The sequence below is a fragment of the Benincasa hispida genome, chromosome 1, assembly GCF_009727055.1.
Source record: "Benincasa hispida cultivar B227 chromosome 1, ASM972705v1, whole genome shotgun sequence".
In the NCBI taxonomy this organism is placed as follows: domain Eukaryota; kingdom Viridiplantae; phylum Streptophyta; class Magnoliopsida; order Cucurbitales; family Cucurbitaceae; genus Benincasa; species Benincasa hispida.
This window is the reverse complement of record NC_052349.1, coordinates 80102640-80127747: the sequence shown is the minus strand read 5'-3', so window position 1 is coordinate 80127747 and position 25108 is coordinate 80102640. Positions and strand designations below refer to the sequence as shown.

The 25108-nt window shown below is 34.4% G+C and overlaps 2 protein-coding genes across 7 annotated transcripts; one reads left to right on the top strand and one right to left on the bottom strand.

Annotated features, from left to right (window-relative positions):
- The first annotated feature begins 7431 nt into the window (after positions 1 to 7431).
- On the top strand, positions 7432 to 15806 carry LOC120074564 (cytochrome c oxidase assembly protein COX15). Of its 4 annotated transcripts, none has more exons than XM_039027737.1 (7): positions 7432 to 7710; positions 8197 to 8492; positions 8808 to 9033; positions 9115 to 9360; positions 9446 to 9556; positions 10203 to 10334; positions 10509 to 13249. In XM_039027737.1, exons 1-7 carry the CDS (start codon positions 7546 to 7548, stop codon positions 10668 to 10670), a joined length of 1338 nt encoding a protein of 445 aa, XP_038883665.1. In that variant the 5' UTR covers positions 7432 to 7545; the 3' UTR covers positions 10671 to 13249. The 4 variants fall into 4 exon arrangements, with proteins under 4 accessions (XP_038883665.1, XP_038883652.1, XP_038883672.1 ...); XM_039027744.1 differs by lacking the exon at positions 10509 to 13249 and adding an exon at positions 15393 to 15540 and having other exon boundaries at positions 7433 to 7710; XM_039027731.1 differs by lacking the exon at positions 10509 to 13249 and adding an exon at positions 15398 to 15806 and having other exon boundaries at positions 7434 to 7710.
- A 4283-nt stretch (positions 15807 to 20089) lies between these two features.
- On the bottom strand, positions 20090 to 24013 carry LOC120081580 (BES1/BZR1 homolog protein 4). Of its 3 annotated transcripts, none has more exons than XR_005482887.1 (4): positions 23202 to 24013; positions 20730 to 21487; positions 20557 to 20635; positions 20090 to 20380 (listed from the first exon to the last, which is right to left on the bottom strand). XR_005482887.1 is itself a non-coding variant. In XM_039036601.1 (3 exons), the coding sequence occupies exons 1-3, from the start codon at positions 23415 to 23417 to the stop codon at positions 20632 to 20634; spliced, it is 978 nt and encodes a 325-aa protein (XP_038892529.1). In that variant the 5' UTR covers positions 23418 to 24013; the 3' UTR covers positions 20246 to 20631. The 3 variants fall into 3 exon arrangements, 1 of the variants encoding a protein (XP_038892529.1); XR_005482885.1 differs by having other exon boundaries at positions 20090 to 20330; XM_039036601.1 differs by having other exon boundaries at positions 20246 to 20635.
- Positions 24014 to 25108: the final 1095 nt, after the last annotated feature.

Here is a 25108-nt window from a genome sequence, read left to right as displayed (position 1 = left end):
TGTTCTGAGGCTGGTTCTTACTGTCTAAGCATAATACTAAGATAGTTGATTGTTTGTTGGCTTCCTTGTTTTCTTTTTCCATTTTCATTGCAACTATGTCATAAATCTTGTTTGGTTTACTCTAATTTAATTGCAAGTAGTGGTTCTCGGAGTAGTGATTTGCAAGTACCTTATTGATGTGATTGACAATAGTGAATTGATGTGTTTGGTTTCCAATCTCATTGATATACTATTCACTTTATTTCATTAGGTGGGCTTTCCAAGGTGTACTTATTACCTTTTTTCCTACTCATGACCTACCCATGAATGAGACCTAAACTTTGACCTACCCATGAATGAGACATACTTATTTCCAAGGTGTACTTTATTTCTCTTCTATTTAAATGAGACCTTTTTTTTTTCCTTACAACTACGAGGACAACCTCATCTTCACCATACCATTGTTGGTAAGTCCTTTCCCCCTCCTTCTCTCTTGTGTTGCTTATCACATCTCCTATTAAGTCACTTTCATTTTTTTTATATTAATACTAAAGCATCTATTTATTGATTGTTATAGTGTTCAACTTATTAGAGAACAAGTGAAGTTTTACATTTCCTCCTTCTATTGTACGTAAGGTGGTACTCTTCTAAAGCATCTTGTATATTTGAAGTGTTTGTTGATACAAAACTTTAATTTTTCATTTATAATTTTTATCCTGTATATTTATAAACTTAAAATAATTTAATTATATATTAATTATCCTTTTGCAGTTGATTTTCTTTAAGTTATATATTAATCTTTTCTTTCAATTGTTTGTTGATTTTCTTCCTAAATACTTGTTAGGCTTCAACACATTTTTCTTTTTATTGATTTATTTTTTGTTGAAAATAAGATTTGATCATGAGCCTAAAATGAAACCTACTAAAATCAAGACTATTTTATCAATGAGAATTTTAATTTCCATGTTCATATTCAAAAATGGAATTATTCTATAACATTGCGTGAAATTGAATATGGTTATTGTTGCTGATTAAAAAAAACAATAAGTTGAAGATATTTGATAAAAATGCAAACATAATTTTATAGCTTCATTTGGTATGGTTGAATATATTTGATAAAAATGAAAATAAAATATTTTATTGATAAATTATTAGTAAAATAACAACTACTAATTATATCTAAATTAACTGTCTTTAAGGATTAAGGTGAACAAACTTAAAAGTCCATAGATAACGATTTAAACTTATTTGTTAATGAAGTAGAAAAGAGAGAATAGTAGTAATGTTGAGTTTTATGTCCTAGTTATTATTGAAAATATGTATTGCTTATTGCGTTTTAGAAATCCAATAAACTTAAAAGACTCATGACTATTAAATGAGTACTTGAATTTTATGTGGAGACATAAAAGTGGACCAGGTTCAAGTAAATAGTCAAAATGATCTATAGTATAGGAATAAGGTTGGGTGCCTTATTCTGGTAACACTATTGGATCCGACCCACTCTGTAGTTACAAGGAGTTGTAAAGTGCTACAGACGATGTGATCCTAATTCGTGCATGTTATGACGTGAGGAGGGGGGCATCCTGTGTAATTGGTTTGTACAAGATCGGACCATGAAATTAGTCACTCTTACTTTATAACGTTATTTACTCTTTAAGACTGACTATTTCAAAGCGATGATCTAGGTAACTTAGACCTTAATCCTAAGCTAACTATGAACTTCTATTTATTCGGGATTATCCTTAGATTTGCATAGGTGAAGGTTGGCTCAACAGCGCCGGCTCAATAAACCTCCATTTTAGGGGTGAGACTGGGTAGATAGCTAGAGACATAGGGTGCAAGATGGAATTCACTTCTACCCACTTTTAGGGATAGTATAAAGGTTGCTCCCTTAAGTGCTGACTCTGGGTCTTGAACAAGGGGTCCCACCCTCTCGTTAGCCTTAAAGGGACTCGGTTTGTTGATCAAATCACAAATCAATTGTTCATTAGAGGATTCGTGGGACTTAAGAAATAAGAGGTATTCTCGGGGGTAAAACAGACATTTGACCCAACTGTTATTACGAACAACCTGTGAAGGGTTAACTTACTAATTATGGTTATATCGAGTAAACATAATATATCTACGGTAATGTATTTTTTAATTTTAGTTCCAGACTAATGTACTTTATATTTTAGTTCCAAATGCCCCCTCAATTTCATCCAATTACACTCTAAATCTAGATAAAAGTTTCAATCTTAACGTTAAACATTAAAAAATATTGCAAGCTACTATTACTACTATTACTAAGCTATATCATACAATTTTGTATACATTTAAAATTATATTTTGCGTGAATTTGAAAAACCACTCATGAATAAACGTTTTAGGAGCCAATTTTTGTAATCTACGGTATAATGGACCCCCAAGAAGTAGTAACCACACTAACTGTGTTCACAACTACCCAACGTCAATTACTGCTAATACTAGAGCTGTTACTCAACGACCATAGGAGGATAGAATACTCGCCACATCACATTAGACATCATATTAGGCAAGTAGCATACTTTCGGCTAATCCATGAGTCTGATTTAAGTTGTCATGAAAGCACGCGAATGGATAGAAGATGTTTTGCCATTTTATGTACTTTACTAAGGACAACTGGCGAATTAGTGGGAACATAAGTTGTAGATGTTGAGGAGAGGATCGCCATGTTCCTACATATCTTAGCCCACGATGTTAAGAATAAAGTAGCTTGTAGACAGTTTGTGAAACAGTTTTTAGGCATTTCAACTCCGTTCTCAACGTCGTTTTATGACTACATGAATTACTATTGAAAAAACCTTTGCCAATCACAACCTCCTGTACAAATCCGAGATGGAGATGGTTTGGAGTATAGTGAAACTAAACAAATGTTGGTGCACTGTCCATGTCTAGTTTAGATAACTTATGTATATGAATATTTCAAACATTGTGTTCGCATAGGATTGTCTAGGTGCGTTAGATGGTACGTACATAAAGGTCAACGTGAGTGTCACTGATTCGACCAAGATATAGGATGAGGAAGGGTGAAATCGCCACGAATGTTCTTGGTGTTTGCGACACAAATGGCGATTTCATGTTTGTCTTACTTGGGTGGTAAGGTTCTGTAGCTGACTCTCGTATTCTTAGAGATGCAATATCACAATCTAACGGATTAAATCTTTCGAAGGGTAATAACTTTCGCGCGCAATTTCTTGTCATACATCGTAGTACTCAACGATTATGATTTCATACAATTGGACATTGTATATGGTATTATTATCTATGTGATGTTGGGTACCCAAATGCGAAGGGCTTCTTGGTACCATATAGAGGAGAATGATATCATCTTTCGGAATGGCGTGGATGAGGGAATGCACCAACAACTGCAAGATAATTTTTCAACATGAAACACTCTTCTGCGAGGAATGTCAACGAGAGGGCATTCGGGCTGTTGAAAGGGAGATGGGCAATACTCCGCAGAAAATCATACTACCCTGTGCAAGTCCAAACTTGGACGATCATGACGTGTTGCCTTTTTCATAATCTTATTAATTGAGAGATGAATACTGTTAAAAAGCCGAGGACCTAGACGAGGTGGACTCACATTCTACTATCATTGGTGGGGATGAGATCAATTATATTGAGAGTTCAAACGAATGGGCATAATGGAGAGATGAATCGGCATATAATATGTTTTTTGACTTGGAGTTACGTAATAATCAGTAGCTTCATGCTTAGTTTATAGCTTTTACAATGTATTTTTTTTTAATTTCATGTTTGCGATTTTGTAAACCAATTTCCAAATTTCTTAATATAATTAGATTTACTACCTTATATATTGTAAATAACACATTACCTTACAATTTCTTTCTTTTCTACTTAAATTGTACTACGGTGTACATGTAGCAAGATTGCAAGTTCTTCTAGAGCTCCAAAGCACACTTGGATGAGGAAGGAAGAGTCGAAGCTGGTGGAATGTTTGGTGACTTTGATTGAATCTGGTGGATGGAGATTAGACAACGGGACCTTTCGCCCTGGGCACCTGGCACAGTTACAGCGTATGATGGTTGATAGGATACTTGGTTATAGAATATAAGGGACCCTCACTATAGATTGTAGGATAAAGAGCCTTAAAAGAACGTACCAAGCTATAGCAGAAAATGTGATGACCGACATGCAGCGGGTTTGATTGGAACAAAGAATTCCAATGCATCACTGCGGAGAAAGAGACGTTCAATGATTGGATGAAGGTAAAATTTCATAAACATTTTTTTTCATTCATCGTCACTCGTTATATTGACCAATCATACTCTCCATGTAGAGCCATCCTGCAGCAAAAGGGCTCATAAACAAGTCATTCCCATATTTTGATGACTTAGCCTACGTCTTTGGCAAGGTCTACGCAACTGGAGAAGGGGCAGAGACACATGGTGACATGACCTCAAATGTGCCAGGGCGTATGTATGAAGGTGCTCCTATTGGCGATTCACAAGAACATGACCTGTCACAGGATGAGCTTGATGGAATCCCAACTGCATTTGGTTCCGAAGGAGGCAGTTCATTAAGGGGTAGTAAGAGAAAGCATTATGGATATCAGTCTGAGTTGGTTGAGGTTTTTAAGAATGCAATGGACTTTGCAAATGACCAACTGAAGTCCATTGCTAAATGGCTGAAAAAGCAACATGCAACAGAGGTTGAGCTACGTGCCAAGATTGTGAATGAACTTAACAATATTCCAGAACTGCAAACTCGACAGAAGGTGAAGCTTATGAATACCACATTCCGTAATGTGCATAATACGAAGAGTTTTTTATCTGTTCCAGCGAATATGAAATTGAAGTATTGCGAGCTTCTTCTTTTAGACAACGACTAACTATTTTCATCACCTGCTTTTCCATGTTTAATTTGGACATATCTAAATTATGACTTGTACTTTATAATATTTTTTATGTTTGACTTTGTACTATTTCATGGACATGAATGTGATTTGGTTTTCTTTTTTTGCTGTTTGTGAAATTTCTCTATCTCTACATACATTAATGTGTTGGGCAATGATTAATATCCTTTGAAGAGAATGAAATTGTATTTGTTGAATGCTCACAAAGTTTGATACGTCAAACAAGGTTAAAATTGGAGGAATGGACAATGCAACGTTCAACACATTTTTATACAAATTGGTGGAACAAACAATTTTATTTAGGTTCGTGAAAATATGATATTTCATTAAAAAAAAAATTTCCTTTGATATATGGAAAAGTAGAATCAATTGTGATATATACTAAGATAACATGCATTTAGTTTACATACTGTTATAACTGGTTATTATAATAATCTACACCTCAAACACATATTATTATAACTCAGACTATAATAATCTGCACAACAAACACAGACTATTATACCACAGACTATAATAACCTACACACTAAACACAGACTACTATACCACAGATTATAATAACTTGCATTCTAAACATAGACTAAAATAATCTGCACCCCAAATACAGACTATCATAACCCACATACTATAATAAGCACTAACTATTATAACCCACTTAGCGGCCCAAAAACCCCCTTAGATTGTAACTTCATAGCCTTATTTAAAAATTTATCTTAGATTGTAACTTCATAGCCTTATTTAAAAGTTACATTTTAAAATAAAATATAGGTTTATGTTTATTTTTTAATATCAATCAATGTCCAGCCTAGCTTACGTACATTTTGACTAGTTTCACTAGACAACTTGTCTGACCTTACAACATTTGAGTGTCAATAAAATTGATATGAATTGAATATGACCTTTTAGCCATTTATCAGGAGAATGTTCCCTTATTTACTATAGGTCAACTTGTGATGGTTAAGTAGAATCAACTCTCTTACTTGTTTCAACACATACTTAAATTCATTTTAAAAGTTGCAATATTATCGTTGCAACCTTTCATAAAATGTTTCAAAACTATCATTGAGTTAAAAATTCATCAAAATTTTGAACAACAACAACTAAATGAACAACTGTCATCTCTTTTACATTTTGAAAATGAACTTGGATCAAAGAAAAACAAAGATGATAATAAATAATTGAAGGAAATGGCATGAAAGATATTCATTAAAAATGAATAGCAAAATAGGGAGAGATATTCTCTCATATGGTAACTTTTAGATATCGTATAGAAAATAAAGAGTGTTGCATTCACTTGGCACACTTTACTGCATAAAGTTTATTGTTCTTATTTAATTAATTTCGACAAAATTAAATCTACTCGAAATGAAACAAAATACAACAATAATTTATAAAAAAATAAACGAAATGTTATATGTGCCTAAATGAATATATGACATAGTGTTAGTGTTGGAGGAGAAATTTTGGACCAATCACAAATCGCCATGTCATTTACTAAATTAATGACGAAATTCTGACATCATCAAATTTGTGACCTATTAAGAATTGACATGTGTCCAAATTGAAGTTGAAGACAAATTCGGTGTTTTCGTCATAGGCGTTGGATTGAGTAAAATTAATTTCGCTTTATTTGACATTATAATTTGGACTTTCATCTGGTTACACCCAATGAAGGGCTTAATTTGGGCCTAAGTGCCAAAGTAGACCTAAATCCGATTAATTGGATCCTAAGCCCAAACCCATGGGCCAACCAAACCCAAACCCATAGACCAACCAAGCCCAAACCCATGGGCCAACCAGGCCCAAGCTTATGAAGCTCATCAAAGAGTCCTATAAATAGAGGAGCTATTCTCATTTCAAGGGGTCAACCATTATACCTTCACAGAGCCCTAAGAGAATTCATCAACAACCGAAACCCTTGACCCTTGAAGACTCTTCTACGACTCATCAATATCAACACCAAACATCTCTCGATCCTCTGATTTTCTATCGACTGAGTGGATATGCTTGACTTGAAGAAGAAAGACATCGAATAAAGTCTTGGAAGAGTCATTCTTGAAGTAGAAGTATTTGAAGAATATTTGTGTGGATCATTGCGGACCTGAGAAGTCCTCTAAGCTCTTTGATGGGCTTAATGGGCTTGGGCCTGGTTGACCCATGGGTTTGGGCTTTGTTGGCCCAGGTTAATTAACCAAATTACAAATTATAACGTCAAATTGGGTGAAATTAATTTTATTCAATCCAAAAAAACATAAAATCTATCTTCAACTTCAATTTGGGACACATGTCAATTCTTAATTGATCACAAAATTGATGGTTTTGGAATTATATCATAAATTTAATTTCTCCTCCAATAGTTAGTACTATCAATATCAGAGTAGAGGATCAATTTCTCTGTCTAACGTATTATTAAAAAAAAAAAAAAAAATAGAATGTCATAATATGCATAGATTTAGATTCCATTAGTTTATTAATTTCCGTTTAGAAAAGTTAGATTAGTTAATAATTATATATTGAGTGCGAAACCCTAAGCTTGAAACGGCGTCGTTTACCTGTTCTCCACTTCTTAGCAATTGGCGGTGAATCGCTTACATTACAGGAACCTCTGATAAACCCTCGAAGTCGGAGGAGAGAGATAGAGAAAAAGTGTTTGAGAGCAGAGTAATGGCATCATTTCTGCGGAGGAAGGAAGCTTTAAGCCGTATTTACAATTCTCTTCTTCAATCAAATCCCTCCTCTCTTCTTCGCCCTCAACCATTCAGATCTTTCTCTTCTCAATCTTCAAAGAAATGCCTCTTTGGCGTCTATGGTCATCGATCCTTCTCCAAGGTTCTATTTCTCACTCTTCCATTTGATTGACAGGATTTTATCTCGTGTTTTTCTGTTTCAATTCACAATTCTTCGATTTTTGGTTGGCTTTGATGTCTTTATACTGACATTGTATGTTTTAGTATTGGGTCGTTTTAATATGGGTCTATTTTTTTTTTTTGTCTGTAACTTTATCAATTTCTCATCCGTGGAAAGTCTATTTGGAGTTGTACTAAGGCAATCAAGCGCCTGATTTCAAGTTTTTTTTTTTTTAATTTTTTATTTTTTTAGCATGAATGCTTAATAATAATGATGAAAAAAAATATATTTTTTCAGTTTGTGATTTTTTTCTTGACGTCTTGTAGTTTTTTTTTTTTTTTTGATGTCGATACTTGATACATTGCGTCATCGGTAGATTCTTCTCAACCTTTTAGACATTATCATACAGTAGTTGTGTACTTTATATGTTGTATTCACGATAAGAGTATGTTTGTTCGCTGTTTTCAGGTTCATCAGGCTCCATTATTTAGGAATATGTCTACGGTGGCTTCAATTGGCACGAACAAGGAGGGCCTGAAGTTGCTTGTAACTGCTGGTCCTCGTGCTCAGAAAATGGTGGGGATATGGCTTTTTGGTTCTGCTGCCTGGGTTTTCAGTATGGTGGTTCTTGGTGGTGTTACACGTTTGACACGATCTGGTCTTTCCATGACTGATTGGAAGTTTACTGGGAAACTTCCCCCTCTAACAGATGAAGAATGGCTGCAGGAGTTTGATAAGTATAAGCAGTCCCCTGAATATAAGCGGTATGTGTATCAACATTGCTCTGGAGCCAGTCTTTTACTGCTTAATTATGTTGTTTGCTTGCATGCAGCACTCCTAATGATTTTGTGTTTATTATCGATTGGCATGTAAATAGATGGTTTGTGTAGATTCTTGGTAATTAGTGGTTCACTAAAAGGAAAGTTGATTCGAGGAATTGGTATTTTGGAAGTCATACATTTTCAGTTTTTAATCAGTGTGTGGTTATATATTTTTTAAGCTTTCATGCATTGATTTTAATTTTTTGAAGCGAAATAGTTCCCATGGATTTTATGACTCTACGTTTGAAAATTCGACAGTGTTAACAAAGGCATGAGTATTGAAGATTTCAAATTTATATATTGGATGGAATATGCACATCGAATGTGGGGAAGGGCATTGGGTGTTATGTTTGCTTTGCCCTTTTCATATTTTCTTCGTAAGAGATATATAACCTTGCGTCTTGGACTGAGATTGTCGACACTTTTTGCCCTTGGTGCTGGGCAGGGTTTAATCGGCTGGTGGATGGTAAAGAGTGGTTTAGAGGTAGATCCACTTTATCCTTGTTGATTGTTGCTTTCCCAATTATGATAGAGTGGAGAGTTCCTAAAGGAGTTCATCCCACAGGAGCCAGCATCTGAGTATGCTCAGCCAAGAGTAAGCCCTTACCGTCTTGCAGCTCATCTTACATCGGCATTCATTATATATTGTGGTCTTTTCTGGACTGGTCTCTCTGTTGTTATGCCTGAACCACCTGTTGAATCTGTGGCTTGGGCTCATGGTGCAGCAAAAGTTCGAAGAATTGCTCTTCCTGTGAGCTTACTTGTTGGTATTACTGCCATTTCAGGAGCATTTGTAGCTGGAAACGATGCAGTATGTGATTTTTTTTTCTCAGTATGTATTAAATTTCTTTCCCATTCAAAAGAGATCATGCTTCTCCTTGTATGCTGGATTACAGGGCCATGCATATAACACTTTTCCAAAGATGGGTGATACGTGGGTACCTGATGATATTTTTGACATGAAACCGCTAATTCGAAATTTTTTTGAGAATACATCCACAGTTCAGGTAATTTCTCATAAGTCTTAACTTGGATCATATCAAGTTGTTTAGGTTTGCAAAATTTTACAATGCTTCAATGACTATTACATGCTAATATCACCTTGTGAGAAACTGAATTGTTTTAGTATCGCCTTGTGATTATATCAAGGGGTTTAGCTTCATGATTCTTCTATGATTGTTTATATTTCAATATGACCTTGTAAGAATCTGATTTCTTTTAAAAAAAAACCCTATCGAGAATCTTGATTAGCTTTCCCTTCCCTTAGACTGTGTTGTATGCAATTTTCAAGATCCATTTTTCTTGCATACAGTTTCTCTATTACCTTGATCATAAAAGACACGTGTTTTGGACCAGTGTTGCTATTCATGCTATTTTAATATTGGTTTAATAATTTCACATTTCAATCGACTAATTGCTTTAGTATATGAAAGAAATTATGATATTTATTTGTTTTGATAGCATTTTTTAAAAATGTCGATTTGTTGATGTTTATATCAATTGAGCTACTTGAACATGTACATTCTAATGTTATGTATTATATTCAAATCTTTTTGCACGAAATGCCTTTATGTTCTTGATGAAGTTCAAAGTGCATTTATAAGTTTACCATCATGAAACAAGAAGCAATGAATTGCTTCATCTAATTTACAGCTTGACCATCGTATACTTGCTACCGCAACCTTAGTTTCAATTGGTACCTTATGGTGGTCGACAAGGAAGCTGGAGATACATCCTGCAGTTCGTTCTTTGATCGGGAGTACATTTGGCATGGCTGCTCTTCAGGTAATTTTTCCCTTTCATGATCTTATGGAGGCTTTTCCATTATTAAAAGGTGCATTACTTATGGGAATGGTTGTTTATTATTATATTTTTTTTTCTAAGAACCGAACTTTCATTGAGATTGATGAAAGGATAAACCAAACATTTTTGAACCGAACTTTAATGGCTGGATCATAGGTGTTTATGACCCCTCTTCGTACAAAAGCAGAGACATTTTTTGGCAAGAACTCTTGGATTTATATGGGTTGTGCAACGCCCGCTGGTGTGTTGGAGGGGACTTTAATTTTGTTAGATGGGCTAGTGAGAAGAGTTCTGGGGGCCGTCCCACTAGAAGCATGAACGTGTTTAATAAATCGAGGACTTGGACTTGATTGACGTCCCTCTTCGAAATGATTCTTTCTCCTAGTCTAGGTCAGGAATTAGACTGGCTACCTCTAAGATTGATTGTTTTCTTCCCTCCAAGTCATGGGTGGAATTTTTTAGAGAGGTTAGGGCAGATAGGTTCCTGAGAGTAACATCTGATCATTTCTCCATTCTTCTTACGTTAGGAGTTCAGTCTTGGGGCCCCGCTCCGTTTAGATTCGAAAATGTTTGGCTTGATCACCACCTGTTTTTGAAGAATTTAGAGGTATGGTAGGCTGGTATTAAAGTTGAAGGATGGCTGAACTTTGCCTTTATGGAAAAACTAAAAGGTTTGAAGATCATTCTTAAAGAGTGGAACAAGGAGGTCTTTGGAAACATTTTTTCGCAAAAGAAGGCCCTGTTAGAGAAGATTTCTACCTTTAATTCTATGGAAGACTCTGGTTTGCTTTCTGATGCTGCTATTAAAGAGAGAGACGACTGTAAAGCTGCTCTTCCTGAGACTATTGTAAAATAACAGATGATTTGGGTCTAGAAAAGTAAAACTCAGTGGCTTCGGGAGGGTGAGAAAAACTCGAATTTCTTTCATAGATGGGTCTCCGCTCGGAAAAGTTAGAACTTCATTGCTGCCTTGGAAAGTAGAGAGGGTCGGGTTCTCCTTAATGAAGATGAGATCGTGGATGAAATCTTAGATTTTTACATAAACCTTTATGGTGTGAAAATTCCCCATCCCTTCACTTTTGAAGGGTCGGATTGGAGACCCCTCAGCGTCACTGACTTTTTGTCCTTGAAGGCCCCTTTTGAAGAAAAGGAGATTCGAGATGCGGTTTTTTATTTGAGGAATCTCAAGTCTCTTGGCCCAGATGGCATGACAGGGGAGTTTTATAAAAAGTCTTGGAACACCCTGAAGCCTGATATTGTTAAGGTGTTCCAAGAGTTTTTTAAAAACTGTATCATCAATAAACGTTGCAATGTGACGTATATTTGCCTCATCTCGAAAATAAAAAAAGCCACTAGGGTTAGTGACTTCAGACCCATTAGCCTTGTGACCTCTCTTTATAAGATCATCTCCAAGGTTCTTGCTAACGAATTGAAGAGAGTTCTCCCCTCCATTGTGTTTGAGTTGCAAATGGCCTTTATTGAAGGCTGCCAAATTCTAGATGCTATTCTTGTTGTTTTTGAAGTTGTGGATGAGTGGAACTTTTGTGGGAAGAAAGGTGCTCTCTTTAAACTAGACCTGGAAAAGGCTTATGGCAAAGTGGACTGGGCTTTTCTTGATGTTGTTCTTGAACTCAAAGGTTTTAGTAGGAGTTGGAGAAAATGGATTTTGGGGCTGTCTGTCCACGACCAACTTCTCTATTATTGTCAATGGTAGACCAATGGGTAAGATACTTGCTAAAGGGGTTTAAGACAATGAAACCCCCTTGCTCCTTTTCTCTTTACGATCGTGGAGGGTGCCCTGAGTTGTCTGGTGCATTATTGCAATGAAAGGAAGGTCATTAGAGGCTATGCAGATGATACTCTTCTGTTTTGCTCTTGGGAGGAGGGTAACTTAATGGCTTGGTGGACCATTGTCAATCTCTTTCTCTTGGGCTCGGAGTTGTCTTTAAACACTCTAAAACCTCTATTATTGGCATTAACATGGAAAGTGAGGAAGTGGATCTTCTTGTCGTGCCCTTGGGGTGTAAAATGGAGACCCTCTCGTTCATGTACTTGGGTTTTCCTATGGGAGGAAAACACAACGTTAAGGAAGTTTGGAACTCCGTTGAGGAGAAGTTTAAAATGAAGGTGGACAAGTGGAGAAGAATCTCTCTCTAAAGGAGGAAGGTTGACCTTAGTTCAGTCTGTCCTCAACAATCTCCCTTGCTACTTTTTTTTCTCTCTTATGCAAGCCCCTGTTAGTGCTATTAATCAATTAGAGAATATCAAAGATTTTGTCTGGGTCGGTGGTTTATGCAACCCTACTTCCCATCTTGTCAACTGAAACGGGCTTCTTTACCTACTATCCATGGGGGCCTTGGGATTGGCTCTCTTCATTAAAAGAATACAACCCTCCTTATGAAATGATTGTGGAGGTATTTTCATGAGGAAAACGCCCTGTGGAGACGTATTATTGGTGCCATTTACAATATTAAGGAGCTTGGTTGGTTTTCTAAACTGCCTAAGAAGGGCAGAATGTCAAGACTTTGGACTGACATCATGAAGCACAAAGATCAGTTCTTTAACTTTGCTCATTTAGTGGTGGGTGATGGTAAATCGATCAGGTTCTTGTTGGATAAGTGGTGTGGTCCTTAACCCCTTGCTCAAAAATTTCCAGACGTTTTCTCCATCTCTTTAAAAAGAGATTGCAGTGATCACGGATTGCTAGTGTGCCTCTAGTCAAGCGTGGGATTTGGGCCTTAGAAGATGTATTTTTGATAGAGAGGTTGGTGATATGATTGCCATTTTACAAGTCCTTTGCTCCATTTGTGATTGCTATAGCTTTTAAAATAATTGCTGGCAGTTGTGCTTTCAGAAAAAATCAGCTGTCAAAAGAAGTAAAATAGTGTTTGGCAAAATTTCAGCTTAAACTTAAAAAAGTAAGTTAGAGTGTTTGGTAAATAAATAAATAAATAAATAATCTTAATTTAGATATAATAACTAAAATAGACTTGTAATCAAAATTTTTAATTTTTTGTAATTTAAAATTTTAAATAATTGTTTAGTATGATAAATTTTATTTGTTATAGATTAATTTTTAAATATTAAGGAAAATAGCCTTATTTTGAAAAAAAAAATCAATATGGTATACTTTTTTTTTCTTTTAAATGATGCATTTAGCTCATGAAAAAATGGAAAATATACTTGATTAGGTGAGAAATAGATAATATATAAAATAAATCTTCTTTTTAAAGAATAAAATTGAAAACAAAATATTAATTAAAAATTTTACCTGATTTTAGGAGAATCTAAAAAGCTAGTAGGATACAGTTTTAAAGTAACTGTGAAATTAACTGTATTTTAAAAGTGATTTTAACAAATTTAATTTAAATATGTTTTACCAAATGCAAAAAATAATTAAGATTTTTTCCAAATGGCTTTTTTACAAAGCTAACGCAATGTCAAACGTAGTCCTTAATTCTTGGGCTCTTCAAGACAGTCATGATAGTATCAGTTGGAAGATTGATGCCTCTGGAAAGTTTACCAAGACCACCCTCTTTAACATTGTTAGGAAGCCCCCCTCTTTCACCTTCCCTTTGTTGAAGCTGATATGGAAACTTAAACTCCTCACAAAGGTTAAATTCTTCTTTTGGTCCCTCGCTTAAAGGAGTATTACAAAATGCAGAGGAAGCTTAAAAATAACTACTTATCCCCTCCTATATGCTGCCTTTGTTTGAAAAACTAGGAGAGCTTGGACCATCTTTTTTTGCTCTGTGAGTTTGCCTCCAAGGGTTGGTCCCGTTTGTTAAGTACCTTCAGTTTGGTGAGCTGCTGTCCCATAAAAATTGATGATCGGTTGCTTGAAGGGTTGGATTGCCACGCCTTCGGTGGAAGAGGGAAAGTGCTTTGGAGATGTGCCATGTGGTCTCTTTTGTGGTGTTTATGGAATGAAAGAAATAGTCGTATTTTTGAAGATAAGTATGCTTCTTTTGATTTTTTTTGGGCTTTTGTTCAACATACGGTCTTTTGGTGGTGCTCTAACTATACAGATTTATTTTGTGATTATAGTCTTTTGATGATCTCCAACCATTGGAAAGCTCTTATGTATTAGCTTCTTGGGGAGGGGTCTTCTCAACCCCTTGCTCTTAAGCTGTTCCAATGCTTTTTGATGGAATATACATGTGTGTTTCTTATTAAAAAAAAAAGTGATAATAATAATCAGAAGGATCAGTGCAATGTAATTTGTCAACCCCTTGCGCTTGGGCTGTTCCAATGCTTTTTGATGGAATATACACGTGCGTTTCACATTAAAAAAGAATAATAATAATAATAATCAGAGGGATCAGTGCAATGTAATTTGTCATTCACAGTCTCTTGATTACCCATCTTCAAATATCAACTTCAGCCTCTCTCTTTCATCTCTAGCATTCTATCAATGTTAGTTCGTGGATCACAGTTTCTTTCACCCATTTCCAATTCAGCTTTGTCAGTATCCTTCTCTTTGCTGGTGTGGCGCTCATGACGCACCGCGGTGTGGATCCTCCATCATGTCAGGGACCAAGAAAAAGGATAACTGGCTCCATTGGAGTTGACTCTCTATGTCTATGACATTTTGCCACACGCTGGAATAATCTTATATTGTGGTTCTACATGTTCCATTACTTCCCGATTCATTTCCAATTCTGATACATCATAATTCTAACTATTTTTTTTAGTTTGAATTAAATGCTAATAGTACATAATCATATCATTACTTTGGACCAACTGATAACATCCATATAGTGACAAATCAATTATGGGAAGGACACTACATATCTTCAACAGAATAAGAGGAAGAACAGAGAGGGTATCACTAGGATCTTAACAATAGTCAGTTTATTTCTCATTCCATCCATTAGTTAACAAGATGAAGATCAACTTCCATTATAAATGTACCTCCATATAATTGAATTTATAACATGTTGAATTTGTAAAATCTCATTTCCACTTGTCACATTCCAGTTCTCCAGTCCTCTTGCTGCTGAATGGTCCATATTTTTGCATAATGCTAACTATATACAGCTCAGGTCACCTTAGGAGTATCAACACTTCTATCTTATGTCCCGGTTTCCCTCGGAACTGCGCATCAAGCTGGTGCATTGACCCTTTTGACCCTTGTAATTCTTCTTAATCACACTGTGAGGAGGCCATCAATGTCCCTTTTGAAGTCTCTTCCCCAAGTTGTGAAATCAGCCTAGACAGATTTTCCAGGTTCACTGCTTCTGACTTCAAATTATGTTTAAAGTTGGATGCATCTATTGATCCCCATTTTTTGGTTTTGTTTTGTGATTTTTGCTGAGGATGAGTGTTCGTTTTCAGTGTTTGGATGTTGGTGAGAGGGGAAACAATTTGTATTTGGAATGCATAGACAGATGATAATTTTATTAGCTATTTTAAACTTATGTGCCAATTTTTATAATAATTATTTGATCAAGATATACCGAGAACTCCACTTTTTATTTATTTATTTGGTGATATGAGAACCCCACGGTTACCCCTTATTTCCTTAGATTTGCATCAACACATGGTTAAGCTACAATTTTATTCTTCTTTCATACATCCGACGGAATAAAGTCATCGGTTACATTATTTTAACCCTTCAAATAATTTCGAGGTTTATATTATAATTTTTCAATTTTCTTTAATTAGGATTTTTCTTTTCTTTTGGTAGATATTTTGCCATCTAAATCTGAAAATATCATGTATATATTATCTGCACGATGGTGATGATGATGATATTCGGTTAGAATATCATTTTGGTCCTTGTACTTGTATATTTTTTCAATTTTAGTCATTGTATTTTCAAAGGTCTAATTTTAGCCTTTGTACTATATTTTCAATGAATCTTAAATCTAGTCCATTCTATTAGTTTTTTTTTTTTATTATTATTAATTTCTAAACAAACTTTATATTATCCGTTTGCATTTTTACTCTAAATTTTAAACATATTCTCATATTTATTTTCATATTTGAAAATTAGTATTTTTATTTAGCTAATTTCAATAAAAAAAATATATTTTCGAGTGGCTAAATTTAAGATTTATTTAAAATACATGATTAAAATTGAACGAACTTTGAAGTATAGGTTTAAAATGATATTTTAACCTTATTTATTATTATTACTTTTAATAATCAATGAGGTTGTGAATCCCATGAATGTCACTAAAGTAGGAGATTCAAACTAGATATTAGATATTAAAGGCTAATTGCCAAATAGTTACCTTGCCCGGTTCGGTTTGAGATGTAAATAAATAGATATTTTTCTTTGGTGATTTGTTAAACAAAAAAAAAAAAAAAGAAAGAAAGAAAGAAAGAAAGAAAGAAAGAAAGAAAGAAAGAAAACATTGGATTGAGGTTTTTGTACTGATGACTATTTAGGTTCAAAATGTTGTTTTAAAGTAGTGAATAATAATTTTTTCTAATCTCACAAACTACTTGCGAACGGTTTTTTCAAAGTGGCAAGTGTGAGCACAAGAGCGAAAGAGAAGAATCTTAACTAGCATGTGAGAGTACTATTATATTGGATTAGTTGAATGCAAGTGTGGGAATGAGGAAGACCGCAAGTATAAAGTTATCTATCCTAAATTTTAAAGGTTGGGTCAAATGATATTTGAGTTATGAAAATCTGGCTCTTAAATGTTTGTGAACTGGTTCCTCCTAAATTTTGGAGCATCTATACAAAAAATTTCGTACTCATCGATATGAGTTCTTTTAACAAATTGACTATATGTATCCTCTTTTAAGTGTTTGTGAATGTAACGATGTGTTAGAAGTAATAATTATTAATTAATTAATAATAATAATAATAAAAGGTGAATTGAATGTTTCAACGTTTTGGCTCTTAGTTTTTTTGATATCTTGTTGAATTGGTTCAATGCACTCAGCTTGATTACTCTAACTAACTATTAATTTATATTATCCAATTTTGAAAACTAAGAAGAGAACTAATTCTTTTAATCCTTTGAAATTTTAATTCCTTTCAAAAGGTTCTATAATTGTCTTCCCCATTTTCCCTTTTGACCCTTAAATTTAATATAATAGCCACAAGGTCATTACCATTTGAACAATTGGAAAGTAATAAATAAATTAGTTTTCAACTTTGTATTTAAGAAGATTGTAGACTTTAAAAATGTTTGAATTTAGATATAAATCAAATTGAATTTCACATCTAATTGGATTTTAAGAAATGTCAAATAGATTAATGTTGTATTAAACATAAATTTCAAACCTAATAAGAATTATTAGGCACTTTTTATATAATTCAAAGACTACATTTGGATTTAACTTTAGAAACGATTATTGTATTATGTTGTCAATCGTATAAAATATTCTTTAAATAGATTTCGGTCACCTCTTATGGGGTTATTGCTAAACAAATATTGACATGAGTTATAGATCGGACCACATGGATTCTTTTTTTTCCCTCCGAAATCTCGTCTTTTTTTTTTTTTTTTTTTTTCATGGCACCTTGCAACATCTTCAAGTCTATAGGGTATATAACAATATTTGTAAATTCATTAACAAAAAAAAAAAAAAAAAAAAAAAAAAAAAAAAAAAAAAGCCAAAATAACATCGTAGATTAAGTAAACAAGCTACTAAAAGTAGATAAATTATCGAAGAAAATGCCAACATCGATAGATATTTATACGAGCTGAAGGATCATGAAAACATAAATTCTATAAGTATGACTTGATCTCTTGAAAAAAGATTCGTTTTCTTACCAAGATTTATATACAGTAATATATATTTTACAACCGAAATGTCATTTGATCTAAAATTTCAAATTAATGGTGTTTAACCTTTTGCTTGAGTCACTTCCTCACATCCCACCTTCTTTACATTCGTATTTATCTAATCTACTACATAATGCTCTCCACCATCCTCTCTCGCTCGTGCTTTGAAGAAGGAGAAACGTTGGCAAATGGTTTGTACCATAAGAAAAAGGATATTCTTTATTTTTAAACCGAAGTCAAACAACATTTTGGGGTCGTGAAATTTGAGTCATTTATACAAAATTTTAAGTTCAAAGAAGTTTTCATGACAAAAATTCTATTGACACTCGTTTTTAGTTTGTTTTTATTTCACTAATCACTTGTTTTTAGAATGATTAACTTTTTAAGAAAATATCAATATATACCTCTAAACTTCTGAGTTATATCAATGAAAATTAAGAACTAATTGTTGTATCAATTTAAACCTTGAATTTTTGTATCACTTTACATCTTCTATATTTAAATATATATATATGTATGCATCAGTTCTTGCATATGCATAAACTTCTTCAAGTGATGAATTAACAAAATGAACAATTTGAATTAATGTATTGACAATTTTCAAAGGTAACTAATCCAAATTGATTCGCTAAAAGCTAAAAAGTTTAAATGATAAAGTTATAAATCTTACACAATGTTTATCTATACAAAATGCATTGAAAAGTATAAATTGATATACTTATACAAGTTTAAGATTTATATTGATATAATTATTAGTTTAAAATGATACGGTAGAAATCATAATTTTCTTAAATTTTACTCCAAAAACATCCTAGGTTGGGAATAGGTGTACTAGAGCAGTTCTCGAAGATGTTCTAGGACGAACCACCAACTATTTTGTTTATTTTTAACGGTCAAATAAAGATGTCCAATTCCAATTCAATTAACTATTATTTATTATTTATTTTTCTTAAAAAAAAAAAAAAAAAAAAACCCAAATCCCAACAATATTAAAAACAAAGAATAAAGCCAATTTTTAAAGCAAGCTCCTATGTTAATGGTATAAAGTCAATGCATGACACAACAAGAAAATTTTAAATGATACAGCAACAAGAACCGTGATGAAAGATGACAGGCCAGTCAAAGAGTAGAAGTCTTCCATTACAAATAATTGTGGACATTAGGTTGAATTATGAAGTCTTTTAAGTTAATATGTTGAAATTAAGAAATCTATATTTAAAGTACAGAATTATAAGATAAAATCTAAATAAGAAGATGAAGTTCTTTCATATATGCAAACTTCAATAGTATTTACAGACTATTGAAGTTGAGTTGTTTAACACCAACTTATGAAGTCGGTGAGTCCAATGCTCCCTTATAGTTTAAATTAGAAAATAAATACCTTAAACTTTGTCTTTTGTTTAAAAAAAATACTCCTATTCAAATTGTAATACTACCTTTGACTTTTCATGTATATTTTAAAACTACATTTGAAATAAATAGACAAAAATTGAAACTTTGAAAGGTGTGATAGTGACTTAAAACAAAATTTTAGGATCTGAACATCGCCACATCATTCAAGGTTACTACCATACTTATTCAACGTCTCGATTAACGTTCTGAAGTTCAAATAAGTTTTCATAACTTTTGAAAGAAGATAGATATTTTCAAAGGTCAAGGATGTTATTTGTAATTTAATCATGAATAGAATTTGGATTGAAGAACTAGTCAAGATAGACACTGAAATTGAAAGCACAAACAAAAAACATGGAAGGGGGCCAAGCAGTCTGGTCAAAGAGGTAACAATATAATTGAGATTGAGAGCGACTTACCAATCTCATTATTCGGTTCTCTATGTCTGAGGGAAGGGCCAAACCAAAATTGTGTATGCTCTTCTTCTCGAACCTATTTTTGTCCGTATTGCTTGTTTTATTGGTTGATATTTGAATAATAGTTAAAACTCTATGTTTATGTTTCAGTGCACAAAAAGTTACTTGTCACCTCCTCTATGAACAGACATTTAAATTGATCTATGAGAAGAAACTAAAGATGAAAATTAAATGTGTGAACTAAAATGAACTTTAGGCACAAAAGTTTTCATTTGAGGTGCAATGAAAGATGAAGAAAGTAAAGGCTGAGGGAGCTGTTGAACTGCAGGGAAAATAATGATAACAACAATGACTATCATTGAAGAAAGAAAAGCCAACGGAAAAGTTCCACTCTCTCGATATCCACAAAAGTTAGGGCACTGTTGCATATGGATTATCTCATCAGTTCATTCAGCATTTTTTTTGTGATCTATAAAGGAAAACGAAAGATTGAAGACAAACAACACATACATATACGACACTAACAGTAAAAATTCTGTTTCCAAAGGGACAGGGACCTGTATATTTAACTTAACGAGGGAAAATGAAAATTTTAAAAAAGAATAATAATGGGTGGTGGAAGGAAGCAGAATCAGTAACGCTCACCTTGAACCCAATGTGACAGTTCTCACCAGGGATTTGCAAGTAGACTATTTGGTAATATGTGTGCTATCCATTACATTACCTGCAAAAACGTGACGTTGGGAACTTAGGAAGAGAAGCAAATCCTGAGATGATGGAGTTTAAAAGGTGATTAGAAGCATTAAGTATTAACAAACCTGGTCCTTGAGTTCCCAAGAGTCAGCTCTAGATCATCTGAACCACATTCCTCATGAATTCGTTCTCCTTCCCATGGCTTCACTATTCCTGCTGCATTGCTTCCAAAGGCGAACTCATCAGAGATCACTTCTGACATTGGAATATCTGCAGTGTGATCGGAGCCTGCTGCAATGGCAGGAGAGCAGGTCCCACTTTGACCAGGGTTCCACATGCGAGATCCTCCACCAGTCATTGCTGATTCCTTGAAACCAAATGGGTTTGTCGAAACAAGACTAAATGTTGGAGAGTTGGGTCCACCCTGAGGAATTCTAAGGCCAGCAAACCATTCTGGAGTGGGAAGAATCTGACGCCCAGGACTTGGTGGAGTAGAAGATGGCTGTGAGGAATAGTATTGTGCACTCCATCCTGGTAGGACAGATTGGTCTTCCCAGTCAGGTTTGAGTCGTGGCGTTCTAGCAGTTGGGGAACTCAGAGGAGGAGTAACAGGAGCACTGATGGAACCTCCATGAATATAATGATTTGGGAGTTTGGACGAGGATGCTGAAGATGATGACGTTGAAAGGTTTTTGAGCCAGGGGATAAGTGAACTTCCATCAGCATTCGGATTACCAACATATGAGGATGATGCTGGACTTGGAAAAGAAGATGAACCGGGGCTTGGATTGAAGGAAGCACAAGGACTTGGTTGGTGAGATGCATATGGGCTTGCAGCTGCCGATCCACCAACCACATCCATACGTTCAATTGGCTTGCATCCCTGAAGACATATGAGACAGATAACATTGTAGAGTATGGACAAACTAAAAGAGAAGATGGTGATAGGATACACTGAATCTGGAGGATTATCTAACATGTATGGCTGCCGGAGATCTTACTCGAGCTAGTTACATTTGAAAAGAAGAATGAACACTGAAAATCAAGCAGCAATCAGCAAAGCCAATAAAAAAACATTATTGATCAATTCATCCTAGGTCACCCCAATACAAATCAAGCTATAAACAGTTTAATGCCATAACATGTATGATCTCAATAATCACCCATTTCTCGAGTACAGGTTAATTGTCCAAGATACAAAATGTCTGCAGAAAATCACACTCCCGCCCGTGAGAAACTCACAAATTCATCCATGGTAGCAGTCTAAAGGTGGCGTACATGAAACTACAATTCCAATACCCACGGGTGTGGGCTGCTGACCACCAAAATTCTTAGACTACGAGAGCATGATCAAATTAACGCATGAATACGGCTTTAGCTGGTAGTGAGAATGAATTTCGGTCTAATGTGTCCACTCATAATCAAGGCTATAATTCTCTCAAAATTCAAGTATAACTTGGCAGCTTCTAGTTTGAAGTATGATGATGGAGGAATGGTTTTATTGACGAAAGAAAATTGCAGGTGCCAAGCAAGAAGAGAAAAGATACGGCGAATGTCATGATCCATACGTACTATTTGCTTGAGACAGATACTAACAGCATGAAATATGGATGTTGGAAGATACAACATTTTTACTCCATGCACCGTAAAAACATTTAATTAACTCTCACTCTCAAATAGATGGGTTGACAAGGAAGTAAGGACAACAGAAGTCCATGAGACCCAAGACCAAGAGCTACACAACAGGTTATAATAGATGTCAGCGTGTACTACCTGAACCTAAAATAATGAAACAGCAAAATTCAATAAAAGAAGGAATCCGTCACGAGAAATAGGAGTAGAGCCAACTCCAAAAGGAAGGGAAAAGAGACAGAGCTGAAAAAGGACTGTTTGTGTCGCCAACTTGCCATTGAAAAAGAAAAGCAAAAAAGAGAAAGATCCCTCTGATTAAATCTGCCACCATGGAAAGGAAGAGCAGTTATCAGGCTAAATACTAGCCAAAACCCTGAAAATCACAGATCCATATGGTAGAGCTTAAAAAATGAAGAAGGGCACCTCCTCCTCGAGATCTGCGTAGTCCCAGGGTCTCAGACTATTAGTCCTCGAGAGCCTAAAAAGAAGCATGAAGAATCTTGCGCTTCACGCGTAAAAGGGATAAAAAGATATCAAAACTTCTACCTCACCGCAATTATATAACTGACGCCGACGAAGGAAAGAAACAACAAAGGGGCAATGGGTCAAAAAGGGATTCAACAACGCTCCTCTGGTTGTTCAAAATGACATGAACTGCTCTTTAGAACTAGGAACTTACACTACACTCCCACACCCAGATGGCTCCATTTTTCACGACTTGAATTCTCAACCAGGGCCATGGATTTGCCCGTCCGAATGTACCAGAAGAATGATATAGAATTTTTAAGAACGATTAATAAGGAATCTATCCGATTAGCTCAACAAATCCAAAGCTAAATAATGTATACTCTCAATTCGAAGCTAAAGAAAGTGGTATCACCATTCTCATCGATATCAAAAGAAATGCAAACGGAGAATACTTCAAGTAAACAAAAAAGAATTCCAAACACTAAAAAAAAAGCTACCTTACGGTAAGTGGTACCATCAGGTTCGACAGTCCATCCCGCCTCATTGCAGAGAGCTTTAAGGACCTCATTGTTGTCGCAATGCTTGGGAAGCTTGTAGTTCCCGTACATCCTGAGTCCAGCAAAGATCTTTGCCGCAATAGCTCTTCTCCTTCTCTCCCTTCTCTTATTGTTCTCACGCTCCCTCCATGTTGGTAGCCTCGTCCCCGACGTCATCTCCAACACACACCCACACACACAAACACACTCTGAACCAACAAATCAAAGTTCCCACAGCTTCAACAGATAGATCAGAAAGCAATTCTTTCGAATTGCCTCCGTCTATCTCAGGAAGAATACGATTCAACTACAATCACAAACAAAATTTTACAGGAAACAGAGATAAATCTTCCAACAGAAATCAGTCGAGTCCAAGGATCGAAACACGAAAGAAACTGACAGTGTAAAAACGTCCTTCGCAACTTCGAAGTAGACAAATCGGACACAAAAGACAAAGTCTAAGAAAACGGAAAATTCCTCGAGGCTCTGTAACAATCAATGAAACGAAGTGAAACAAAAGAAAAAGACCACTGGATAAATCAGACAAGAAACAGCGAAGTAGAAGAACTGAGAGCGAGAGATATCTGAATCGGATGCTCGCCGGAGGCGCTGATCGGCGACGGCGATCGGATCTTAGATGGACCACCGTGAACGGCGGAGGAAAGTGTTTTTCTTTTTCTTTCTTTCTTTTTTTTTTTCTTTGACAAAGCCCGGGAAATTAGAGAAGAAACATTTCCGTGAAAAATGGAAGGGTTGGAACTTGAAGAACAGAGTAGGAAGCTAAATGAGCTCATGGGATATTTATTGACCAAAATTATGCTTTTATTTACCATTCTGCCACTCCTCCTTTTTTCGTTAAAAGTAAAACGCATTGTCATTTTCCAATAACTTTTTTAATCTCTCTCTCTCTCTCTCTTTTTTTTTTTCCCTTTAAACTTTTTATTTTGGAAAGTAAATAAAATTATTTTTCTATAGTAAAAGTGTTTATCTTTATTTTGTAGAATCTCATAAATTATCTCTTTTTCCGGTTATCATACATCATTTTCTCCCTCAAGTTTGAATATGAATCTCTAACTTGAATATAATGAAACTACACGTTTGTGGTGTATTTGAAATATATTTTCAATTGTTTAATTTAAAAAATAATTAATTTTAAAAGAAATTTGAGTATTTGATAATTATTCATTAGTTTTTCAAATACATTTTAATCTTTTTTTTTTTATCAAAAGTATTTAAATAAAAATAAATTTTTCATTTTTTTCTCAAGTCGATCCAAAGAGTCCTCTAGTCATCGAACTTGAATGATTGTCTCTATTTAATTTCATAAAAAAAAAAATGTTCCTCACTTATAAACGATTGTACTATCTGATCTATGTGTATACCATGGTTTTTTTAAAAAAAAAAATAATAACAAATAATGGTAACAAAGAGATATAACCCAACGAACTTAAGGATCATAACTATCCGAAAAATTAATAGAATCTACTCATACTCATAAAGGATAATCTTCAAATTACATCACCGAAAACCTATATCTACTAGCATAAGAAGCCAAAAATCATGGATAATTGAGTTGTATTATTATTTTTGTTGTTATTATTATTATTGTTAAACATGTTATTAAGGTAAAAAGATGTGAAAATACAACCACTCTATATTTTAAAACTTGTTTGATTTTAATTGATTTGCTTTTAATTATTTAATTTAGTTTTCGTACTTTTAGTATATCGTTAATTTATAAACCTTTTATCATTAATCTATGGTTCTTTTTTCAAAAAAAAAAAAAAAAAAATGATCAGTGATCGAGAAATCTGTATTCACTTTTTTTTTTCTCAATTGCTATTATTTTTTCTAGATAAAAATTAACT